The 20,871-nt window shown below is 54.2% G+C and overlaps 1 protein-coding gene across 1 annotated transcript in view; it reads left to right on the top strand.

The window, feature by feature from the left end:
* The first annotated feature begins 7,127 nt into the window (after positions 1-7,127).
* ABCA3 (ATP binding cassette subfamily A member 3) overlaps positions 7,128-20,871 on the top strand; it is a 29,434-nt gene continuing 15,690 nt past the window's right edge. The window contains exons 1-9 of the mRNA XM_064389812.1: positions 7,128-7,221; positions 11,950-12,048; positions 14,861-15,125; positions 15,755-15,882; positions 15,975-16,140; positions 18,140-18,399; positions 19,083-19,199; positions 19,720-19,840; positions 20,668-20,841. Of these exons, the coding sequence (XP_064245882.1) occupies positions 11,995-12,048; positions 14,861-15,125; positions 15,755-15,882; positions 15,975-16,140; positions 18,140-18,399; positions 19,083-19,199; positions 19,720-19,840; positions 20,668-20,841 (1,285 nt within the window). The 5' untranslated portion in view covers positions 7,128-7,221; positions 11,950-11,994. The remainder of the gene's footprint in view (positions 7,222-11,949; positions 12,049-14,860; positions 15,126-15,754; positions 15,883-15,974; positions 16,141-18,139; positions 18,400-19,082; positions 19,200-19,719; positions 19,841-20,667; positions 20,842-20,871) is intronic.

The following is a 20,871-nucleotide window of genomic DNA, read 5'->3' on the forward strand; positions in this document are numbered from 1 at the left end:
AGGACCCTGGGGCTGTGGAACAGGCGCTCACAGGTTAATGAGTGCAGGAGTTAATATGGCACAGGGCTGTGTATTCAGTGTATGCACCTGTGTGTCCCATCCCTTGTGTACAATCCACACCTCAAGCAGGCACCATTTCCATAAAAGAGGTGTAGGTGGACTTAAACCTTTCCCATCAGGTGGGCTGAGGCCAGGGTTTGCCTCGAGAATGTGCCTGGCCCCTGCGCCCCCACAGCAAAGGGTAGCAGGTGAGCTGGGGGCAGTAGGGACCTGGTTCTTGTCCCACAGAACATCTCACATGTAAAGATGTTTTTCAGAGTCCATCCCAGTGAGCCATGGAACACCAGCCACTGGGCGCGAGCAGGAGCAAAGCGGACCTGAAAGGCAGCTGCTCACTGCATGAAGAGCTGAGTGGAGCAGCTGCTCCCACAAAAGCTTAGCATGAAGCAGGAGTGAGCTCCGTGTGCCAGTGGTGGAAGGTGGAGCAGTGGTGGAAGGCAGCATGAAATAACCCCTGGGGTATGAACCCCCTGACTGAGCCCATCATGGGGCTGCAGGGCTTGGAAAAAGCATCTCCAGATAGGGTGTCCTGTACAGACCTCAGTCTGCCACGGGCTGGTCGCCCTTTCTCAGTCGCTCCAAACGCCAGGATGTGTTCCTGATGGTCACTAAGCACACAAGTCCCAGCAAAGCCAGAACTCTGCCAAATGACTCTGGGAAGCTTGGCATGCGCTTGTATTGGTTTCTGCAGCTGGTTGCTGAGATTTTTTTTTTAAGCACCTGGACACTGTCAGGAGTGACAGGGCAGGCTGGAGTGTTTCTTCCATTCCTGCCCACCATGGCCATGAGGACACTGCACTCTGTTATTTCCCCTGGCATTGCAGGCAGCAGCAGAACATTGAATTGCCTCACCTCACTGCCAGCCCCCTGCACAACCACTTCAGTTCCAGCTCTTCCCATATCCTATACAGGTACACCCTCAATTCCTTTGTTAACCAAACCATCCCCTCAGAATTTTGACAGAAAATAAGCAGCCCTTTATCAGATTTGTTTGAATTTACCTGAACAGGCTGGTGGGTGGTGTTTAGTTTCCCCTAATTCCTGAACCAAGATCATTGTCCACAAGCCCTCCATAGTAACCAGTGGCTCAGCCAGGAATGCCTTAGTTCAGCACATTTATGAAGTCTTCCAATTACCATTTTAATTTTTTAATTTAGGCTGTTAATTCTTGATCATTGCTCTATAATTTCATTGGTGGTTGCCTAGGGAACAAAGATCACGACCTGATTACATTCAGTTTGGGGAGAGAAGAATCCATGCAGTAAACAGAAATACAGAGTGCTTTAAAAAGTCAGACCCCAAAAGCACGAGAAAAACAGAAAACAGAGTGATAGGGAAAGGCAGACAGAAAATTGTGGGAAAAGGCAATTCTTTAAGATTTATTTCAAGAGCCACCAAGCCAGCATCAGAGAAGAGAAACTTCCATCCTACTTAGTGCTGTATTGAAAGTAATAATTAGCAATAAAAAAGAAACCCATAATAAATAGATGAAAAGGGAAATAATTAACAAATTTCTCCATTTCATAACTGGTAATTTGCATCAACAGGGCAATCTGGGTGCCTGCAGTCACTCCATAGGGGGATTGTGTCTGCAGCATTGCACCTTTTGCCTGGTCTCAGCAGGAATTTGCTGTCTCTTTCCTACCTGGAGCATTGAAAACCAATCTGGATTTTGGGCTGCAAAAGGCTCTGGCTCCTGGAGAGCCTCTGGAGAGCAGGACAGAGCAGATCTTGAGTACACCTTTGGTTCTTTGAGCGTTCCAGCTCCCAAGTCCTTGGGTGAGGTGCCAGGGCCTAACCACCCTCACAGGGAAGGATTTAGCTCTGGATAATTCCCTGTTGCACTGCCCACCCATCTCACCCATAAGCCATTATTTAAAACCCCTCCCAGGGTTTCATTTCAAGGGTTTTTACACCCCAGTTTTGTTCTCCTTTAACCAGAGCTCATCTGTCATGGAGATGCTCCCTCTATCCCCCAAGTTTCTCTTGAAAACTGAAATTTCTCTTGTAAGCTGAAATTCACCCCCATACTCAGCAACCTGCAGCACTGCCTGCCCTATTCCAGCTTCCTCGAAAGCAGTGGGTTGGGTGAATTTTTAACTCCCTTGTTCTCTGAAGAGGGAAAAGTATAAATTTTTAGGGAGAAGACCTGTCTTCCTGTGGCCTTTGCATGTTGAGGATGGTCTGACAGAGTCACAGAATATCTGAGCTGAAAGGGACCCACAAGTATCATTGAGTCCAACTGCAAGTCTGTGCTGCTCTGGGAAAGTGCAGACAGCTGGGGTGACAACAGAAAGATCCCTGTCTCTCCCCTGCAGGAGTTTCCTTGGTGCCAGTTATGTCTCCCTTATCTCACCCTTGGCTTCCCAGCACACTGCCAGCAGCCCAAACACATGACTTATCAGATTTAGGTGCTGGCAGAGATCTTTGAGCTTGACAGAATGCCCAAAGCTGCCAGTTCTTCAGCCTCTTAATGAAATGAGGCTGTTCCTTTTCTTTTACACAGCTCTTGGATCCTGAAGTGATGCCTCTTGAGAAGCCATGCTAGAGGCCTGGGAGAGGCCTTGGAACCCTTTCAGCTCCAAATTGTCAGGTCCAATCCAGCAGCCTTTAGAGGTCTTGGCTGTTGGCACACCCATGGGAAGTGGCCCTGGGGACAGCAGCTGCCTCTCTGGGCTGAAGGGGCAGTGCAGGCAGAGCCTGCCCCCGTGTCCATGGCCTCTCCATGCAGCCTCTCCAGTTCCCACCACACTGGGAGGCTCACCCAGGCACAGAGGAGCAATGGTTGCTGAAATTCCCAGCCACGTCTCCTCTATGCTGGTGGTGTTCCAGGGTCTGTCAAGGGCCTGGAGCTCTGTAACCCCCAGCAGGGACACAGGGACACCCTGGGGACACTTTGCTGGAGGCTGGTGTGGATAGAGACTGTGCCTGCTCCCTGCAGAGAACTGCCAGGGAAATCACACTTGAGGAGAATAGGGATTGGGAAGAGCAGCAGGTATTCTGGAAAGCTTCCTCCTGTGTCACCCTTCCCAGCCCATGGAGATTTTCCTGTGTCTGAGCACTCCGAGGGGAGTCTGTTTTGCTGTGCATCTTCTCAGCACTTAAAGGGCAGAGTGATACACCAAGAGACTCCAACCTGGCAGCCAAGACTGGGGGGCTGCAAGCTGGCATGCCTTGGGGTGAAAGGGAATAGGGGCCCCACCCTTGGGGAAAAGAAGCCCAAGACATCTGGTCCTTGGCAAGTGTGGGGGCACCAAGAGAAAGTGTTGGATCCACTCAGCCTCTTTAATCGGAACCACCATCCTGGCATTTTACTCCTGGGCAATGGCACTTCAGGGTAAAAGTGCCAATCTCAGGGCTGCACCATGCAGCACTGCAGCAAAGTTAAGGATGGGAAGAAATGAGGAGAAGATGGAAAATGCTCTCAACAGAAGTCGGTGCGTCTTTCCCTGCACCACAACTCCCAGGATGTGTCCAGGGAAGCCCTTGCTGCATGTCCCTGAGCCACCAGCTGCTCTGGAGGAAGGTGCCACTGGGCATCATGGGGTGTGTGCCCTGCTCACACTCCTTCCTCCCACGTAGGGAGCAGCAGGATGCTGGGATGGAGGGCAAGGAGCAATGCAGATGTGGTTACACAAGGACAGTGGTACTGAATCCCTTGTCTGGAGACTGCTCAGGGTGGCAGGGCCATGAGGGTAGCAGAGGAACTGAAAGAGGAATTACTTAACCAAGTTCTTCTTCCCAACATCTGCATTTGGCTGCTGGCTGAGAGATGAGGGGCCAGCGCACCCTGTGCCAGGCCCACACTGGCATGCTACCCTGGGGACTCACTGACACACACCCTCCCCACAACCTGTCCTGCATTTTGGATGTTGTTTGGACAGGGAAGGGAAGGTCCTTGATGGACAGAGATACGATGATTTAATGAGCCAGCCAGCACCTTTAATACAGGTTAAACCCTGAAACCATGTATGGGGTGAGCAGGGCTGGGGTTTTCTGAACCCAGATGGTCTGAAACAGCAGGATGGACCTCCCCACTGCTGCTGACAGGATGGCCCCTGTGGCTTCCCCTTGGGAATAACACCATGGGAAACAAGGGTGACAACAGCCAACAAGGAAAGGTGGTGGAGAGCAGCTTGAACTATGATCTCAGGGTCACAGGTGCCAGCAGGAGCAGGGTTGACAAGTTTGGCACAGGGGCTGGTTCTTCCTTCCCAGGGCTCATGTGAGAGGTCAGACAGGGACATTCCCCAGGCAAGTGCTTCCCCACTGCCTAATCCCTGCTGTCCCTGCTGCCTCCTCTCTGCCTGATCCTGTCTTTTTCTGGGTTTCTTCTGTGTTCCTGCTGAGTCTCCTGCACACTCCCCACCTTGGGTGTGAGCTGAGTCACTGCAATGCCACTGCACCTCATTGCAACATCTCCTGTCTTCTGTTCTAGGCGCCACGAGGAGCCTGTAAATACTTTCTTTGGCAAGATTTTTGTTTTGATCTAATGGCTCAGCTTCCTTCAAAGGCAGGCACAGAGAGGCACTGCGTGAGGCAACAGAGAAGGTCACGGGAGAACTGAGGCAGCTGTAATTGGGGAGAATCAAACCCAGGCTTGAGCAGGGGTGTGGACAGGTGGCTCAGCCCAGGCTGGCATTAGGCTCTGGCGTGTCACTGCAGGCAATGACTGTCCCAGATCCTCCCCAGGCCCACAGTCACCTGTGACTACTCAGCTGGCTGCTGGCATCACCTGAGACTGGGCCAGTGGCCCCATAATGATGAAGATGCTGGGCAAGACCACACCATTCCTGAGGTGGCCACAGCAGGATGCCATGCAGAAAGGTGACACACAATGGGGGAAAGCAAACAGGGAGAGGACGAGCCCTCAGGCAGGCCGTGCTTGGAGGGAAGGCACATACCATCCCCACGCCTGGCCGGGCTGCATCATCTCAAAACACCCATGTGGCTCTTCTGAGGGATAACAACTCTGAGGCAGGCAGCTCCTTCCTGCCTCTGAGCACTGTAATGAGCTTTGCTGTGTGCTGCTAAGGACGTGAGTGTGAGCAGGGAAGCTTTGCTGTGGTCTGGTGGCTGCTCAGTCACCCATGGAGACAGCTTCAGTTCCTCTGGTGTCTGTGGAACCAGCTGGGGAAGGGCAGGAGCAGGGCGCCAGCTGCAGCTCTGAAGATGGGCACTGGGTCCAGGCCTCTCCCAGTGCAGCCCAGCAGGAAATGGGATCTGGGCACAGGCCAGACAGTCAGAGCTTCAACTGTAAGCACCCCATCTGGGGCCAGACCACAGCTGTAACTTGCTCCAAGTGCCTTGGGGAGCCAAAATTCAGCTTTGGCCATCACCAGGATCAAAGGCACCAAGGTGGAGAGTGGGGTCTCCCAGCTCAGGGGGTCCCAGCAGTGCAGTCATAAGTGCCACTCTCTGTTTGGCCTCATCTTAACACCCATGCTGCTGATTCCTGCTCCCATACCCAGACACCTTCACCCTTGCCCTGGTTCTCAGTTTATTTCCTCCTCTCCCAAAGCCAGCCAGGGTCCAGAAAGTGGCTACAAATCCCCAAGATCAGAGAGGAACACAGTTTCCAAAGCAGTCATAGTCAAAGCTATCACTGTAGCATCCAGCTACATGGAGACACCAAAAATTATAGAATCATAGAATTACAGAATCATTTAGGTTGAAAAAGCTCTCTAAGATCAAGTCCACCTGTTCCTCCAGCACTGCTAAGGCCACCACTAAAACACATCCCCAAGTGCCACATCTACATGATTTTTCAACCCTTCCAGGGACTCCACGCTTCTCTAAGCAGCCTGTTCTGATAACTGAATTCCTTCTCTTTATCATGTGGAAAAAGGCAGTGGCTGGGGGCTGCCCTGCTTCCTGCCTGTGATAGCCTGGGGCAGGTTGGGTTCACTGGGGCACCCCAAATCCCCCCAGCAGTCACAGCACCCAAGCTACCCCATGTCCCCTGTTCAGCAGAGCTGCCTCAAGCCATGGCTGTCCTTGTCCCCACCGCAGTCCCCTTTCCCCACCCTTCTCTTCCTCCTCCCTCTGCCCACACTGTGCAAACTTTCCCCGCTTTGGTGTTCTTAGCAGCAGCAGCACCTTCTCCTGCCAACTTGGCAGCCAGGGGCCAGGACGGGCGGGGCAGCCAGGCACCAGCAAGTGTGACCACGGCTGGCACTTTCATCCTTATCTGGAGCATTCCACCTGACCCCTGGAGTGGCCCGGGAGTGCCGCATTCCCACGCACGGGAGCTGGCACCTGCTTCCAAAAACCAGGGCAGGGCCTGGTGTGGAGTGCTGCTGTTCGGGAGCACGGTGGACAGACAGACGGACATGGCAGACTGACCATGCCCTTGCAGGGACGGACTGACCCCGCACTGGGAACCACCACGGCTACTCGCAGCCACTGCCCCCCACAGTGCGTGTGAGCTCCTGTCATGTACACACGCGACCCCTTGCACACACACAGCACCCTACACACACACACAGAGCATGCCTACACATATAAAGCATGCCTACACACACACACAGAGCCCTACGCAGACAAACACAGCCCCTACACACAGCATGCCTACACACACAGAGAGCCCCTACACACACACAGAGCCCCTACACAGGCTCACAGAGCCCCTATACACATGGCCGCTCGGACACTCGGGTGTCCAAGTGGGCACATGTGAATTTGTGTTGTGTCCCACACCTGTGCAATGCCCAGTGCATGTGCACACAGCTGTGCACAGATGTGCACTGACACTGGCATGGGTGCACACACAGCCATAGCCTCACCCACCTGGCACGCGTGCAATGCCTGGGCACACACAGGTGCACAGTGCCCTGCGCACGCACACACCGGTGCACGTAATGCCCAGCGGGGTGTGGGCACGCACTGAGAGCTCGCACCCAGAGGGATGTATACACACACACAGGTTCCCAGTACTACACACATGCCACGCACACACAGGATGGCACACACATAAATGACCGCAAGCAGTGGCACACGTGTGTGTGCATGTGTGTACGTACACACACGCTTTCCTCCTCACCCTCTCCGGTCCCGCCCCGCTCCGCTCCCGCCTCCGGCGCGTGCGCGGTGCCGCGGTCCCGCGGCGGGCGCGGGCGGGGCCGGACGGAACCGGAGCCGCAGCCGGAGCCGCCCGGCCCGGTGAGTGAGCTGGGGGGCGATGGGTGCTGGAACCGGGGGTGGATGATGAGCATCGGGGGGTGACGGTAGCGGTAGCGGGGCGTCGGGCCGGACGGGGGATGCGTGGGGCCGCGGCCTCATGTCCACTCGGCGGGGCGGCCCCGCCCGGAGCTGCGGCAGCGCCGGGGCCCTTGGCCGGCTCCTTCCGCTGCCGCCTCCGCGCTCCGGCGTGGCTCGGGCTCGATGCCGGCCGTGGCTCCCGCGTCCCCCGTGGGCTGCGGTGGATGGAGGCGGCGCCGCGCGGGCTCCGCCGGGGATGCTCGGCCGCGCTCGGCCGGGACCCGCCGGCATCCCGGGGGAGCTCCGGCCGCCCCTCCCTGCCGGGGAGCGCGCACGGCGTGCGGCGACCGAGGGGGCATCTGCCGGCCCCGCTCCGCCCCGGGGCCCTGCCTCGGTATGAGAAAGTCTCTTATGCCAGGACAGATCTTGGTGGGCTGGAGCGTGTCGAGGAAAGGGAACGGATCTGGGGAAGGGTCTGGAGCACAAGTCTAGTGAGGAGCAGCTGGGGGGCCTCATCTTGAAGAAAATGAGGCTCAGGAGAGATCTTAGTCCACAACTCCCTGGCAGGAGGGTGCAGGCAGGTGGGGGTTGGACTCTGCTCCATGGAAACAAGTGATGGAACAAGAGAAAACAGCTTCAGGTTGTGCCATGGCAAGTTTAGGTTGGATATTGGGAAAATTTCTCCACAGAAAGGGTGGTCAGACACTGGAACAGGCTGCCCAGGATGGTAGTGGCACCCCCATCCCTGGAAATGTTTAAAACCAAGTAGAAGCAGAAGGGATCTCCTTGTCCTCTGTTCGCAGCTGCCTGTATGCCCTATCCTGCCCAGCCCCTGAGAACTGCAGGGCAGGAGCAGGGTCTGTGAGAAACCCGTGCATTGTGCTTCAGACCTTGTTCTTGCTAAATTCATGAGGCCAGTGAGTTTGCAGAGTTTGTCATTTTATGAGCAACGGCAAACCAGTGGTGTTGTTTTTAAGGCAAAGGGGTTGACCTGCTCTTGCAGCAGTTTTGTCCCCCCTCTCCTGCTGCTGCCCCAGCAAAGGCAGTCACAGATGCAGCCATGGAGCCCATCAGACTCCCTATGCCCACCAACCCACTCCCACTGCAGGGCAGCAGCTGGGCACAAGCCAACCCCTCATTCTGCAAACAGGATCCAGCCTCAACTTTCTTCTTTATTTCAAGGCCTGAAGTTCCTGTCTGGGTCAAACCCACACTCACATATCTGTCAGAGACTGGGTGTTGAGTTTGTAGAGGGCTGTGAGGTCACTGGTCCCTGCAGCACCCAGCACCCCACCAGCCTTACAGCCTCTTAGAAAGTTTTATTACTGTTTGCACAGCCAAGGTGAGGTTTTTATGGTCTCTATTGTGACTCTCAGATCTCTGTGAACACTGGGAAGGTGAAAACACCCCAGCAACAAGAGCTATGTGTCACTGAACACTCATGGTTGGTCTGGTGGCTGCTGGCCCTGGTTGCTCTCTGCAGGACCTGAGGTTTTCTGCACGCACCCGCCTCGGAAATCACTTGCTCTTCCTGTAAACAGTGGCCATAAAATTCCTTGCGCTGCTATGGCTGATTAATTTCCAGCACAGACACTGTGGGGAGCAGAGAGGAATTTCCTGCTCACTGACAGTGTGGAAAGTACCCAGGGACTGACAGCCCTTGCCAGGTGTGTGATGCCACCACCCCTGGCACCTGGCAGCTCATCTTGTAGGGGTGATACGGTGTCTCTGTCAACCAGCAGGAAGAAATGCCGGGTTTATATTAAAAAAGGCAACGTCTGCCATTTGCAGGGCTGGTTTCTATGGGAACGGGACATCAGAAGAGCAGAAATGCACTGTGTGCTCTAAAATAACTGCAGGCTCCCGGGAGCACGTGGCCTTTGCTCGGCCCTCTGTGCTGAGGCGGTGGCCGGGCACAGCCAGCTCCCGGCGACAAGGCGGTGTGGAAGTGGGTCAGGAAGTGGGATGCTGTGGCCTTGATCCCTGCCGATCCTCAGCCTGTCCTCATCTAAATCCACTGGCAGAACAGCTCTGGTCCAGGCTGGCAGCTGGTGCCACCACGCTATCTGGCACAGCTTGACTGCGGCAGGGGCTGGTGGGGACCAGGCGGTGAGGACCAGTCTCATACCCACTCATGCAGGCTGTCGGCAGGCAGGATTGTCTCCTTCCTCAATGACCTCCCTGAGGATGGCCAGGGTGTGTCCACACTCACGTATTCAGGAGACCCTTCCTCCTGCTGTGGTCAGATGCAGAGAGCAGGGAGAGGAGCTGGGTTGCTCTCACAGAAGCTGTTGGTGGTCACCTCTCCTCCCAGATCTTTGGCCCTGCCTCTTGGTGGGAAATTCAGGCTTATGTTGTAGTGCTTGAGGTCAGGTGGAAGCATCTTCAGAGGAGACAACCCAATGTGCTGCCCAGCAAGGCACCTTGTTGCCTCCAAGGTCGTTATCCATCTGTGGCACTCAGCCGAAGGTGGGCCCAGACATGGACCTGGGCCCTGCCTGAGATGCCTCTGATCATGGCTGGGAGCACCTCCCAAAACAGGTTTTCTCTCTTGGGTTGGAAAAAAAATTGTTCTTTGGATACCAGAGCCTGGAAAACCATTTTTGCTCTCAAATCCACTAAGAACTTTTGTAACTTAACTTCTTCCTCCTCTCATCTCCGGCAAGCGAAAGGTCCCCGAATGAGTTTTCTTGGAACACTTAAAAACTTGGAAAATATTTATTGGCAATAATGGAGTTTTCAGTCTTTGTATAGTGTTTGTGTTACCCAAGAGCTGCTTGACATTTTCCCAGCAGCAGCTGTAAGACCCGTGAGGGCGGTCGGGGGGGCAGCTTGAGTTCCAGGGTGCGGCAGGGCGAGCAGGATTTGGGATCTCGGTGAGGGCAGCAGCTGCTCCTGCCTGACCTGAAGCATTCATCCTCTTCAAAGTGAGCCACTGCTTTGAGTCCCTTGCTTTGCTCTACATTCGTTCAAGGGGGTGCATGACAAAGGTTTCTGCTTGGGGGTGGGGGGTTATTTGGGGGCGCTTCCAGTGCTGTGTGGGGTGTGTGTGTGGGCCCGGGGGCCTGCTGAGGGATCCTGTAGCACAGCCTGCACTGTTCTGCTTGGCCACATGTGGACCAGAGGTCAGCTGGAGACATGGCACTTTGTGAGGCGCTTGAAGGTGCCTTTGCCAAGTCCTCATTGCTATTCCTTTCCTGCTTGCTCTGGGTAGGGGCTCTGATGGATTTTTGGGGCTGAAGCATAAATCTCTTCTGCTTTTTCCTGCCTGGAGAAAGATTCTTGAACACAGATGTCCCTGCTGTTGTGGGAATCTGGGAATCTCTCTTCTATGCATGGAGTGGCAAAGAGCTGATGGGTTTTTTGTGCTCTGAGAACACATCTGAGTTTAACATTAGGGCTGGGAAGGTGTTTGCAAAGCCAGGAGAAGGCTCCTGGTTTAGGGTTGAGCCTGGAAAGGTGTGTGCCAGGGCAGGAGAAGGCTCCTGGGTTTAGGGTTGGGGCTGGAAGGTGTGTGCCAAGGCTGGAGAAGGCTCCTGGAGAGCTCAAGGAGCTGTGGCAGAGAGCGGGTGAGGCAGATGGGTGTTGTTGCTGTGCCCTGCGTGTCTCAGGTTGCTGTTGCTGCAGCTCTGTTGCCACTGGAGCTGTGCTCGCTGTGTGCATTCACCAGCCTGGGAGCCAAGGTTGGCAGGCTGGGTCAGCAACCTCCCATCCTCTCACTGGGGCACCCTGAAACCCCTGCTGAGCTTGCTGGGTGCCAGCTGCGTCCCCATAGCTGATACCACCCCCACCAGGGCTGGAGAACGTGCTGTGGAGCATCTGCCAGGGCGTTGCTCGTGGATTATGTGCCCATCCGTGTCCCCATGGCAGCTTTCAGTGCTGCCAGGCTTTGGAGCACCGGCTTGGAGCTGACCCTGCAGCTGTCCACTGTGATCCTGTCAGGATTTGCCATGCTCAGAGGCTGGCACTGCTTGGTGAGGACTGCCCAGAGTCTGGCAGTGCAGGCAGAAGCCGCTGCTGGTGCCAGGGCTGCCCCTTTCTTCTCTGTGCTGCTCTGCAAGCCCAGAATCCCAGCCAGTGTCCTGGTGGGATAGCAGTGCTCCATCAGGAAATGCCACTGCAAATGGAGACACAAACAACTTGAAGGTATGGCGGATGCTTCCCGAGAGGGGGAGGAGGCAGTGAGGGATCATTCTCAAGCACCGACCTTCCCTTGTGCTTCCCTTGCCCTTTTCTCATCCTTGCCTCTCCCAGCAGAGTTTCTGCTGGGAAAGCACCCAGTGTTGCAGAACCAACTCTTCACATGGCAGGAGGTGGAGGCACAACTTGGAATCTCCACCCATCCCAAAATAATAGGCTGCCAGAAGTTTGACAGCCTTCCTGGGGCCGTGTTTGTGGTTCTGCAACCCTGTGCTCCTGCAGCTTGAGGAAAGCTGTTGCTGCCTGCTGCTGGGAAGGAGCCGGGTACTGAAACAGCAGCTTCCGTCTCTGGGAACAGCCATGCCAGGAACCAGGGGCCGTTACTCTTAGGAGAGGGAGCACAAGGGTTATTTTTGGGGTCAAGCCAGCTGCTGTGGCTGCATGCTGGGAGCAGAGAGCTGCCCTGGGCTGTGTGGCTGTGGGATGCTGCCCTCCTGCTGCCCAGCTCCACCAGCTGGCACTCACAGCTCTCTCCTCTCTCTCCTCCAGGGTCCTGTGGAGCATTGGTGGTGCTGGGCCCCTTCTGATGGGAGGATGGTTGTGCTCAGGCAGTTTAGGCTGCTGCTCTGGAAGAACTACATCCTGCAGGTAGGCTGGCACTGCACCTAGGGACTGCTTCTGGCACCGCTAAATGGGGGTACATCAGAGCTTGCCCAGCCTCTGGCTTCTTCAGGAAACCTCCCCCCTGGACACAGGGCATCTCTAGGAGGAAAACTGGGTTATTTGTGCACGTGGTGTCTTTTGTGCTGTGCTGTGTGACCTTATGGGGTGTGCTCTGTACTCAGTTTCCTTGTCCCCAGCCTCCCCAGCCTGCCCTCTGACAATGAGCTCAGCTCTCTCCTCCTGGGACTGGGTAACCCACACCCCATCCATGTGACAGTGGGGTTTTTTGAGCTGTCTCATTGCACAGCCTCCTCTGGAAGTCCCAGTGCCTTCTCAACCCACTGGAGCCCTGGGGTTCTTTTCCTCCATTGCTTTCTACCATTCTCAGGAGCAGCTTTTAGGGGTCTTAAAAATATTAAACCACTGGTACCCACTGGCAGCCCACCTCCCACCGTGGCAGCTGGGTGGTACTGAGGGATTTGGGGACCTTAGGGCCAGCAGGTCCCACCTGGTGCTGGCCCAGACCACAGCCTCTTTAAGTATTCCTGGGTGGATTCTGTGGCTCCACTGGGACATGGAGCCAGCCCTGACAGAGTGTGGGGAAGAGAAGGGAGCAGGGATGGCTGCAGCTTGGCTTTACGCTTTCAATTACCCGCCTGCAGCTCAGCACAGTGCTGTAAAAATAAACCAAAGGAAGAGGGAAATGCTGGCTGCACCCAGCCTTCCTGCAGGCTCAGAGCAGGGAACTGGGCTCGAGGGGACTAAAGGGACTGGCAGCAGGGCTGATTTGCAGCCAGGAGCATCCCCCATCCCCTTTGCAGGGGAAGAGCATTGTTTTCTGGTGTGCTCCAGGCTGAGGACACATCGCAGTGTGTTTTCCAAGGCCACAAGCTGACTCAGGTCTACTGGGCCAGGATACAGCCAGAAGTCCTCTTCCTGATAAAGAAACAGAGCTCCCAAGTCACCCCCAGCCCGCTGAGAGGATGCATGCTGGCACATGTGGCTCTCCAGAGCTGCTTGGGCCAGGCAGAGGTGGTGATTATGGATGAGTATCCCTGTCACCTCTGGAATACAGTGCTTGAATGACTTCTGCTGCAGAGCTGGTGAATGTGTGTGAGCCTGTGAGTTCAGGGAGGCAGAGCTGTTCTGAAGGCAGCCCAGGAGACAGGGAGAGCTTTAGTGTGATAGTAAATCAGTGGGAGGCAGCTGGGCTGCCAGGGCTGCATTATAAACCCATCAGACATCTGCAGCGTTCACTTTTATGAGCGTGGCGTTGGGAAAGCTCCTTTTTCCCTGCCTGCCCAAAGCTTCTGCCTCCTGCCTACGCTGCTGGGGCTGGCTGTGGCTGGATCAGACTGTTCCTCCCAGGAGAAGCCCCAAGAGGTGTTTGGGGCTTTGACAGTGGGTTCTGAGAGCCAGGGTAATGATAGTCCCCTTACCATCTCCTGACAAACTGTCCAAGATCCCATTCACCCTGGCTTCTGCAGGGCTGTCTCCCTTCCCAGGATGTCCAGGCTGCACTCAGGGCTCCCTACCTGCCCCACTGGAGACTCTGCCCACCTGAGCCTGCCCACTCGCTGCTGGATAAAATCCAGTTGCTAAGACAGCAAAGTTGTGAGACTTAAGCACTTGGTGCTCCTCTTTTCATCCTGGCGAAGGGAGAGGGTGCAAAATCCCCATGTCTTGTGAAGCCCAAATTAGCCAGAGGCCTCAGAAAAGGTTAATGCTGCTGCTTCTGCTCCAGGCACATGCTCTGAGCAGCCATGAACCCCTGTGGCCAGGGACATCTCTGAGCTGTCACTGCTGTGGCTGAAGCTGGTTGCTCTTGAGCCTGGCTTGAGATGAAGGCATCTTGGTTTGTAGGAGGAAATCACAGAATTCCAAAATGGTTTGGATAGGAAGGGACCATCCATCCCACTGCCCTGCCATGGACTGGGATACTTTCCACTAGACCAGGTTGCTCAGATGACCACAGTTCCCCTGGGACACCAGTTTGAAAGCTGATTGATCTTCATTGGATGCTAATGAACCTGTGTTGATGGGGGTGTTACTAGCTGGGAGGCATTGTGCAGGAGAGATAGCCCTGGGGGAATTGATGGGTGAAGGTCCAGAGTGCAGGTCTTGAGTTCATTCTCCAGCTTCTTGAATCTCAATTAAAAAAAAAAAAAAGAGCCACTGTGTGTAGTACAGTAGTGGCTTGGGTATGCCCGTGGGTGTGCTTGCCAAGCTGTAGTCCTGCTGTAGCCAGAGGCTCTGCTGGGCCCCATCCTGGGATGCAGATCCCATGTCCAGCTGCCTGGAGCAACTGAGCTCCAGGAGGAAAAGTTGCACTGGTTCAGGCAGTGTTGCTGCACGTGGCAGAGCCCCAGGCCTCAGGGAAGGAACAAAGCACAAACCAGGGTCATTCAACCCAGGTGGTGAGGAAGGCTCTGATGGAGGCTGGTTTGAGCTGGAGCAGTGCTTAGGATAGGGGACCCCTTGGCTGGAGAGTCCTGAAGGATGTGGGAACCAGCACAGTGTCATTCCTGGCTTCTGGAAAAACCCAGGTTGTGAAACCTTGTGGAATGCAAGAATGCTATTGCTCCTTGGTGTTCTCATGCCCTGAACCTTGTGACTGTGCTCATCTACCTTCAGTGTTTGCATCCTCTGTTTCATCTCTTGAGAGAGTGTACTATATATGGATAAGTATCTGTGTATAGGTACACACTTCTGGTGGATATCTAGGTGTCTGTGCGATATACAGGTACAGGATATATTTTCTGTCCTTACCCACGTTTGTATCTTCCCCCTGCCCCAGAAGCGGCAGATCCTGGTGACGCTGATCGAGGTGTGCCTGCCGCTGCTCTTTGCCGCCATCCTGATCGCGCTGCGGCACCGCGTGCACTCCGTCAGCCACCCCAACGCCACCCTCTACCCCACCCAGTCTGTGGATGACCTGCCCAGCTTCTTCTCCTCCCAGCACGCCAGCAACCCCTGGGAGCTGGCCTATGTCCCCTCCAACAGCAGCGCTGTCCGGAGCATTGCCGAGGCAGTGGAGAGAGCTCTGCCCATCAACATCAGAGGTGAGCAGGGCTGGGGCTGCCCCTTCCACCCCAGAGATTGGTGTGATCTTTACTCTGGGCAGCCTAGTCCAGTGGAAGGTGTCCCTGACCATGGCAGGGTCTTGGAACTGGATGGTCTTTCAGTCCTTTCCAGCCCAAGCCATTCTGTGACTGATTCTGAATCCTCATGCTCCTGGAACACCATTTTTTTCTGAACTTCAAGGCTACAGTTTGATGGGTTTTGGGTTTTTTTCAGTAAAATGACAGGATATGGGGTTGCTTTTTGGTCTCATTTTATTGCAGTTTCCATTTAGAAAAATATCACCCTAAAACAGTTAAAGAAAGTGGCTTTCACAGCGCTTCCCTGTGAAAGAGTATTTTTGGAAATCTTTTGGCACAGAAAATTTTAGCACTTGGTGTTCCAAGCTGTTAGGATTTTCTGTGGGAAAGCTTACTCCTGCTCTCAAGGAGGAGGAATATCTGCATGCCCAGGACACAGGGCAGCATTCTGTGCAACTCCCCTGTGTCTGACAGCAGGCACGGCGCATCCCTCCTGTCCTGGGCCCAGCGATGCTCCTGGGGATGGCTGGGCAGCAGCGCATGGTGCCTTGCTGTGCCCTGTCCTGCATCTCCCTGTTTCTCCTCCACAGCTCAGGGCTTCCCCTCGGAGCGGGACTTCGAGGAGTACGTCAGGCTGGACAACCGCTCGGGCAGCGTCCTGGCCGCCGTCGTGTTCCGGCACCGCTTCCCGCACAGCTCGGCCCCGCTGCCCCTCCAGGTGAGCCAGGGCAAGGTGGCACTGCCTCCCCCAGCCAGGTGTCACCCGCGTGTCACCGCGTCTGCCCCACCCGCCTCTGAACTCCCCTGCAGGTGGAGTATGAGCTGCGCTTCAAGTACAGCCCGAGGAACGCCCCGCGGAGCGAGCAGACGGGGCTGAACCCCAACCTGGACCGCGACTGGCACACCAGTTACCTCTTCCCGCTCTTCCAGCTGCCCGGGCCGCGCGAGGCCAAGTTTGCTGATGGGGGCACCCCAGGTGAGCACGGCCCAGACGTGGGGTCACCTTCCTGCAGCACCTGGCAGGCTCTCAGCTTTTTGAGAAATAGGTTCATTTTAAAGAAATTATTAAATTCAAGCAATTATAAAGAAATATTGTTTTTTATTTATACCAGCATTAAATTTATATCTGTATAAGGCGAACAATTAAATATTTGTTTGTGATAAGCATATATTTATTTTATATAAATACAAGCAATTAAATATTTATATATATTAAAATGTTAAAATTTACATATAAATACTTATGAATATATAAACAGTTAAATAGTTATGCTTTTCTATAGATGTTTATAGTCAGTTTTGTACATATATAAACAATTCATCAAATAACGACACATTATAAAATTAATATTTAGATACGAATTAATTATTTAATATAGATCTTCTTAATATTTGTTAATATATTCATTATAGATAGTAAATTATTATTTATATCTTAATGTGTCTTTATTTTGTTGAATTATTATTTATTGCTTAGATTTAATTGAACTCTATTTGCAATTTTGTTATATTCATTATAGCTATCCTTTATTTAAATTTTATCCTGTTACTTCATGGGCACTGCTTGGCCTCTGGGCACCTCTGCTGAGCAGGGTTGGATAAGAATAAGTTTTAATGTGCATGAATCATTTTAAAATTTAACTTTTTTCCCATTTCAATGTTTAATGAAAATTTTATATCGCTATCCAAACTGCCCCGTGTTTATTGTACTGCTTAAGTACTTGAAAAGTAAATAGAGCAGTTCTATGGTTTGCGGTGTTTAAGGGCAGCCAAGCCACGGGCAGAGCATGAGCCAGCAGGGACATTCTTGGAGCTGGTGCTGCTTAGGACTGGATTTTTAGGAGCTCCTCCTGTGGTGGCAAAGGGAATATTTCCCTCAGTGGGATTTCTCCCTGTGTATTCATTGCAGTGTCCAGGGAGAATGAGGGCGAGGAAGTGGGCAAACAGGTTTTGCTCACAGTGTGTAAATAAAGCAGAGCCCCAGAGTGTTTGCTCAGTACATGAGTTAATATCAAACAAAGTTCCCAATCTCATAATTCCACTGTTATCTTCTCTCTCTGTGGATTATTTTAGCCGACTGACTTTCAAAATGTTCATTTGGGGTTTTGTAAGAGAATTTAAGTTCCTGTTCAGGTAACATTTGGCAGCAATTCCACTTAAAAAGAAACTATTTTAAGTTTATTTTGTTATCTAAAGCTGTGTCAAGAGAGGTTTAGATTGGATATTAGGAAAAAGCTCTTCCCCCAGAGAGTGCTGGGCACTGCCCAGGCTCCCCAGGGAATGGGCACGGCCCCGAGGCTGCCAGAGCTGCAGGAGTGTTTGGACAGTGCAGCCAGGGATGCCCAAGGTGGGATTGTTGGGGTGTCTGTGCAGGGACAGGAGCTGGACTCATGATCCTTGTGAGTCCCTTCCCACTTGGGAGATGCTGTTGGGAAATTAAAATATTTGCAGTGTTTTCTAATGCACAAAAGTTTAAGCCAGATGTGTGAGTCACAGGATATACTTTTTCTCACTGCAACCTGTATAGTATTGTTTATTCTTCTGGTTTACAAAGAAAAAAGGGAGAAACACAAGCTCAGTGAGTTGTGGTGGTTGATGATGACAGAGAATCTCCCCATTACAAAGTCACAGCCATACTGCAAGACAGGAACCATGAACAGAGTTTTCCTGGCAGCTCCTTCTAAATGATGGTTATGCAAGATCCTAGTTTGGTCTAGTGGAAGGCTACTCTGCCCATGGCAGGATCTGGAGCAAGATAAGCTTTAAGGTCCCTTCCAAACCAAACCAGTGTTTCCATGAATTTGCTGGGTATCGATCCTTCCCCAGTCCCCCGTGTCACAGTGATGGTTATATTGCTTTTCCTCTGAACTCCAGTTTAGTCCCTGTTCCTCTTCCCATGCAATCTTTCCCACGAAGGCTGTTTGTCCCTCCAAACCCCAGCCCCCTCTATTCCCGGTGTGGTTCTTGCTGTGCAGGTTATCTCCGGGAAGGATTCCTGGCAGTGCAGCACGCGGTGGACAGGGCCATCATCCAGTACCACGCTGGTGCCAGCTCTGCCAGCCTGCTGGAGAACATCACCGTGGTGGTGCAGCGCTTCCCCTTCCCCGCCTATGTCAACGACCTCTTCCTCCTGGCCATCCAGAACCAGCTGCCCCTGCTGCTCATGCTCAGCTTCACCTACACCTCGCTCAACATCGTCCGTGCCGTTGTTCATGAGAAGGAGAAGAAGCTGAAGGTGAGAGCTGGGATGTGCTCCCCTCCCTCTGCAGCTTTCCCCGTGGATGATGACTTTAGATTAGGAACAAAATCCCTGCTGGGTGTAGAGCCAGTGAGCAGGAGGGGGGGCTGGCAGCGGATTAGCAGGCCCCAGGGAAGAATGTTGCTAATCCTGCTGCCATGGGGAGGCTGGGCTCTCCTTGCAGTGCAACCCGGGGTGCTGGACCACAGGGATGGTGTTTCTCCTGGGCTGGGAGAGAGGGCAACATGTCTGGGTTCCAGAGTTTGTGGATGCAAGAGTTCAGCCTGTTTGAAGGAAGGTTTTTGCCTTTTGCATGTAGAGACCCGTTGTGTGTGTGCTGTGGGGGCGGCTGGAGCTCGGCCACATGGTTACAACAGCAGGGCTTGGCTTCCTCCAGGCGTGGGCTGTCGTGCCCTGTGCTGGGTGGCCCTGGTAGCACCACTGGCACTCTGCTCTGGGTTTGGGCTCAGCTCAGCTCTCTGGGAACTCCTGCAGTGGTGGCAGTCCTTGTTTGGGGAGGTGGAGGACACCATGCCATGCTGGTGGCTGAGCAGGACCATTCTGGTGGTACCGGGACTGCCACCTCTGCTTGTGCCACGAGGCAAAGCCACCTGTGCCTTGCCCTGGCTGTGCCCGGGCAGTGTGGGTGCAGCTGTGGGTGACACCGTGAACTCCCACAGGAGTACATGCACATGATGGGCCTCAGCAACTGGTTGCACTGGAGCGCCTGGTTCCTCATGTTCTTCCTCTTCCTCCTGGTGTCCGTGTTCTTCGTCACCGTGCTCTTCTGTGTCAAGGTGAGCGTCTGTCCCCAGGCCACGAACTCTGTGCTGGAAAGGGAGAGGGATAGCAGGGCCACTCTGCCATGGGACTGTCCTGGTGTCCCAGGGCTCCTCCAAAGACTGAAGTCTGGGTTTCCCAGACTGAAACGGGCAGTGCTGCCCCACAGTTGCATCCGTGGCAGGGGTGACTCCCCCATTAGGGAGGTGGGGATTGGAGCTCCAGGGACACTGCATGCAGAGCAGGACCACCCTGGTCCCCCAGCATCTGGAGGGCTTTGAGCTCTCCCCTCCACATGTGCCCACAGCAGGGGAAGCAGGAGGGGGCTGTCTGGGTGTTGGCCAGGGTGTCCCATGCCCCTTAGACCCTGCATCACACGAGGGCGATCTGTACTTCCTCCCTCTGGAGTGGTCTTAGAGTCTCTGGGTGTCCTCACCCATCTGAGTTTGTCTCCAACACTTGGAGAACATCAGGTCTGTTCTGCTAAAGCCACAGCTGGCTCCAGCAGCTCTGGGCTTCACAAGATTTTCTTGGCAGGTGAGCGAACAGGGAGCGGTGCTCACCAACAGTGACCCCACCCTGGTGTTCACCTTCCTGGCCATCTTCTCCATCTCCTCCATCTCCTTCAACTTCATGGTGAGCACCTTCTTCTCACGAGGTGAGTCCCCCTGCGCTGCCTCCTTTTGTTACTGACCACTTTGACTTGTGCAGGGGACATTTCTTCCCATTTTTGGCTGCATTTTCCACACAGTGTGTGGAAAGGGATGTGGGTACTTTTGCTTCTCAAACCAGAGCAGGTCCAAGGGCTGGAGCCCCTCTGCTCTGGAGCCAGTCTGGGAGAGCTGGGTGTACTCACCTGGAGAGGAGAAGGCTCCAGGGACACCTCAGAGCCCCTGCCAGGGCCTAAAGGGACTCCAGGAGAGCTGGAGAGGGACTGGGGACAAGGCATGGAGGGACAGGACACAGGGAATGGCTCCCACTGCCAGAGGGCAGGGCTGGATGGGATATTGGGAAGGAATTGTTCCCTGTGAGGGTGGACAGGCCCTGGCACAGGTTGCCCAGAGAAGGTGTGGCTGCCCCTGGATCCCTGGCAGTGTTCAAGACCAAGTTGGATGGGGTTTGGAGCAAACTGGAATAGTGGAAGGTGTCCTTCCCATGGCAGGGGGTGGGAAGGACACCTTCCACTATTCCCTTCCAACCCAGACCATTCCCTGGTACTATGACCAGCTCCTGTCTTAGGGCCTCATCTGGCTGGCTTGGCCCCAGATTCTGCTCTGGGGCAGGCAGGAGGCTTCTGCAGCTGCCCACCATGGGGTTGGGGTCAGGCTCCTGCCTTGCTGTGGGATGTGGGCAAGTCCTTGTCCTGCCCCCATATAATCATGCTTTGTGCACAAGTCTGGAACATCCCTGGATGGGAAGCTGGTAAGGAGTGCTGGGTGGCACCACCCTGACTTTTTCCCCTCTTGTTTTTCCCTGTGCTGGCAGCAAACGTCGCAGCTGCTGCTGGAGGCTTCCTCTACTTCTTCTCCTACATCCCCTACTTCTTCATCTCGCCCCGCTACGACCTGATGTCCCACAGCCAGAAGCTGGCATCCTGCCTCATCTCCAACGTGGCCATGGCCATGGGGGCGCAACTCATCGGCATGTTTGAAGGGAAAGGTGAGCAGGGCCATCTGCTCCTGGGGACAG

Source organism: Passer domesticus, chromosome 15 (assembly GCF_036417665.1).
Source record: "Passer domesticus isolate bPasDom1 chromosome 15, bPasDom1.hap1, whole genome shotgun sequence".
Taxonomy (NCBI): Eukaryota; Metazoa; Chordata; class Aves; order Passeriformes; family Passeridae; genus Passer; species Passer domesticus.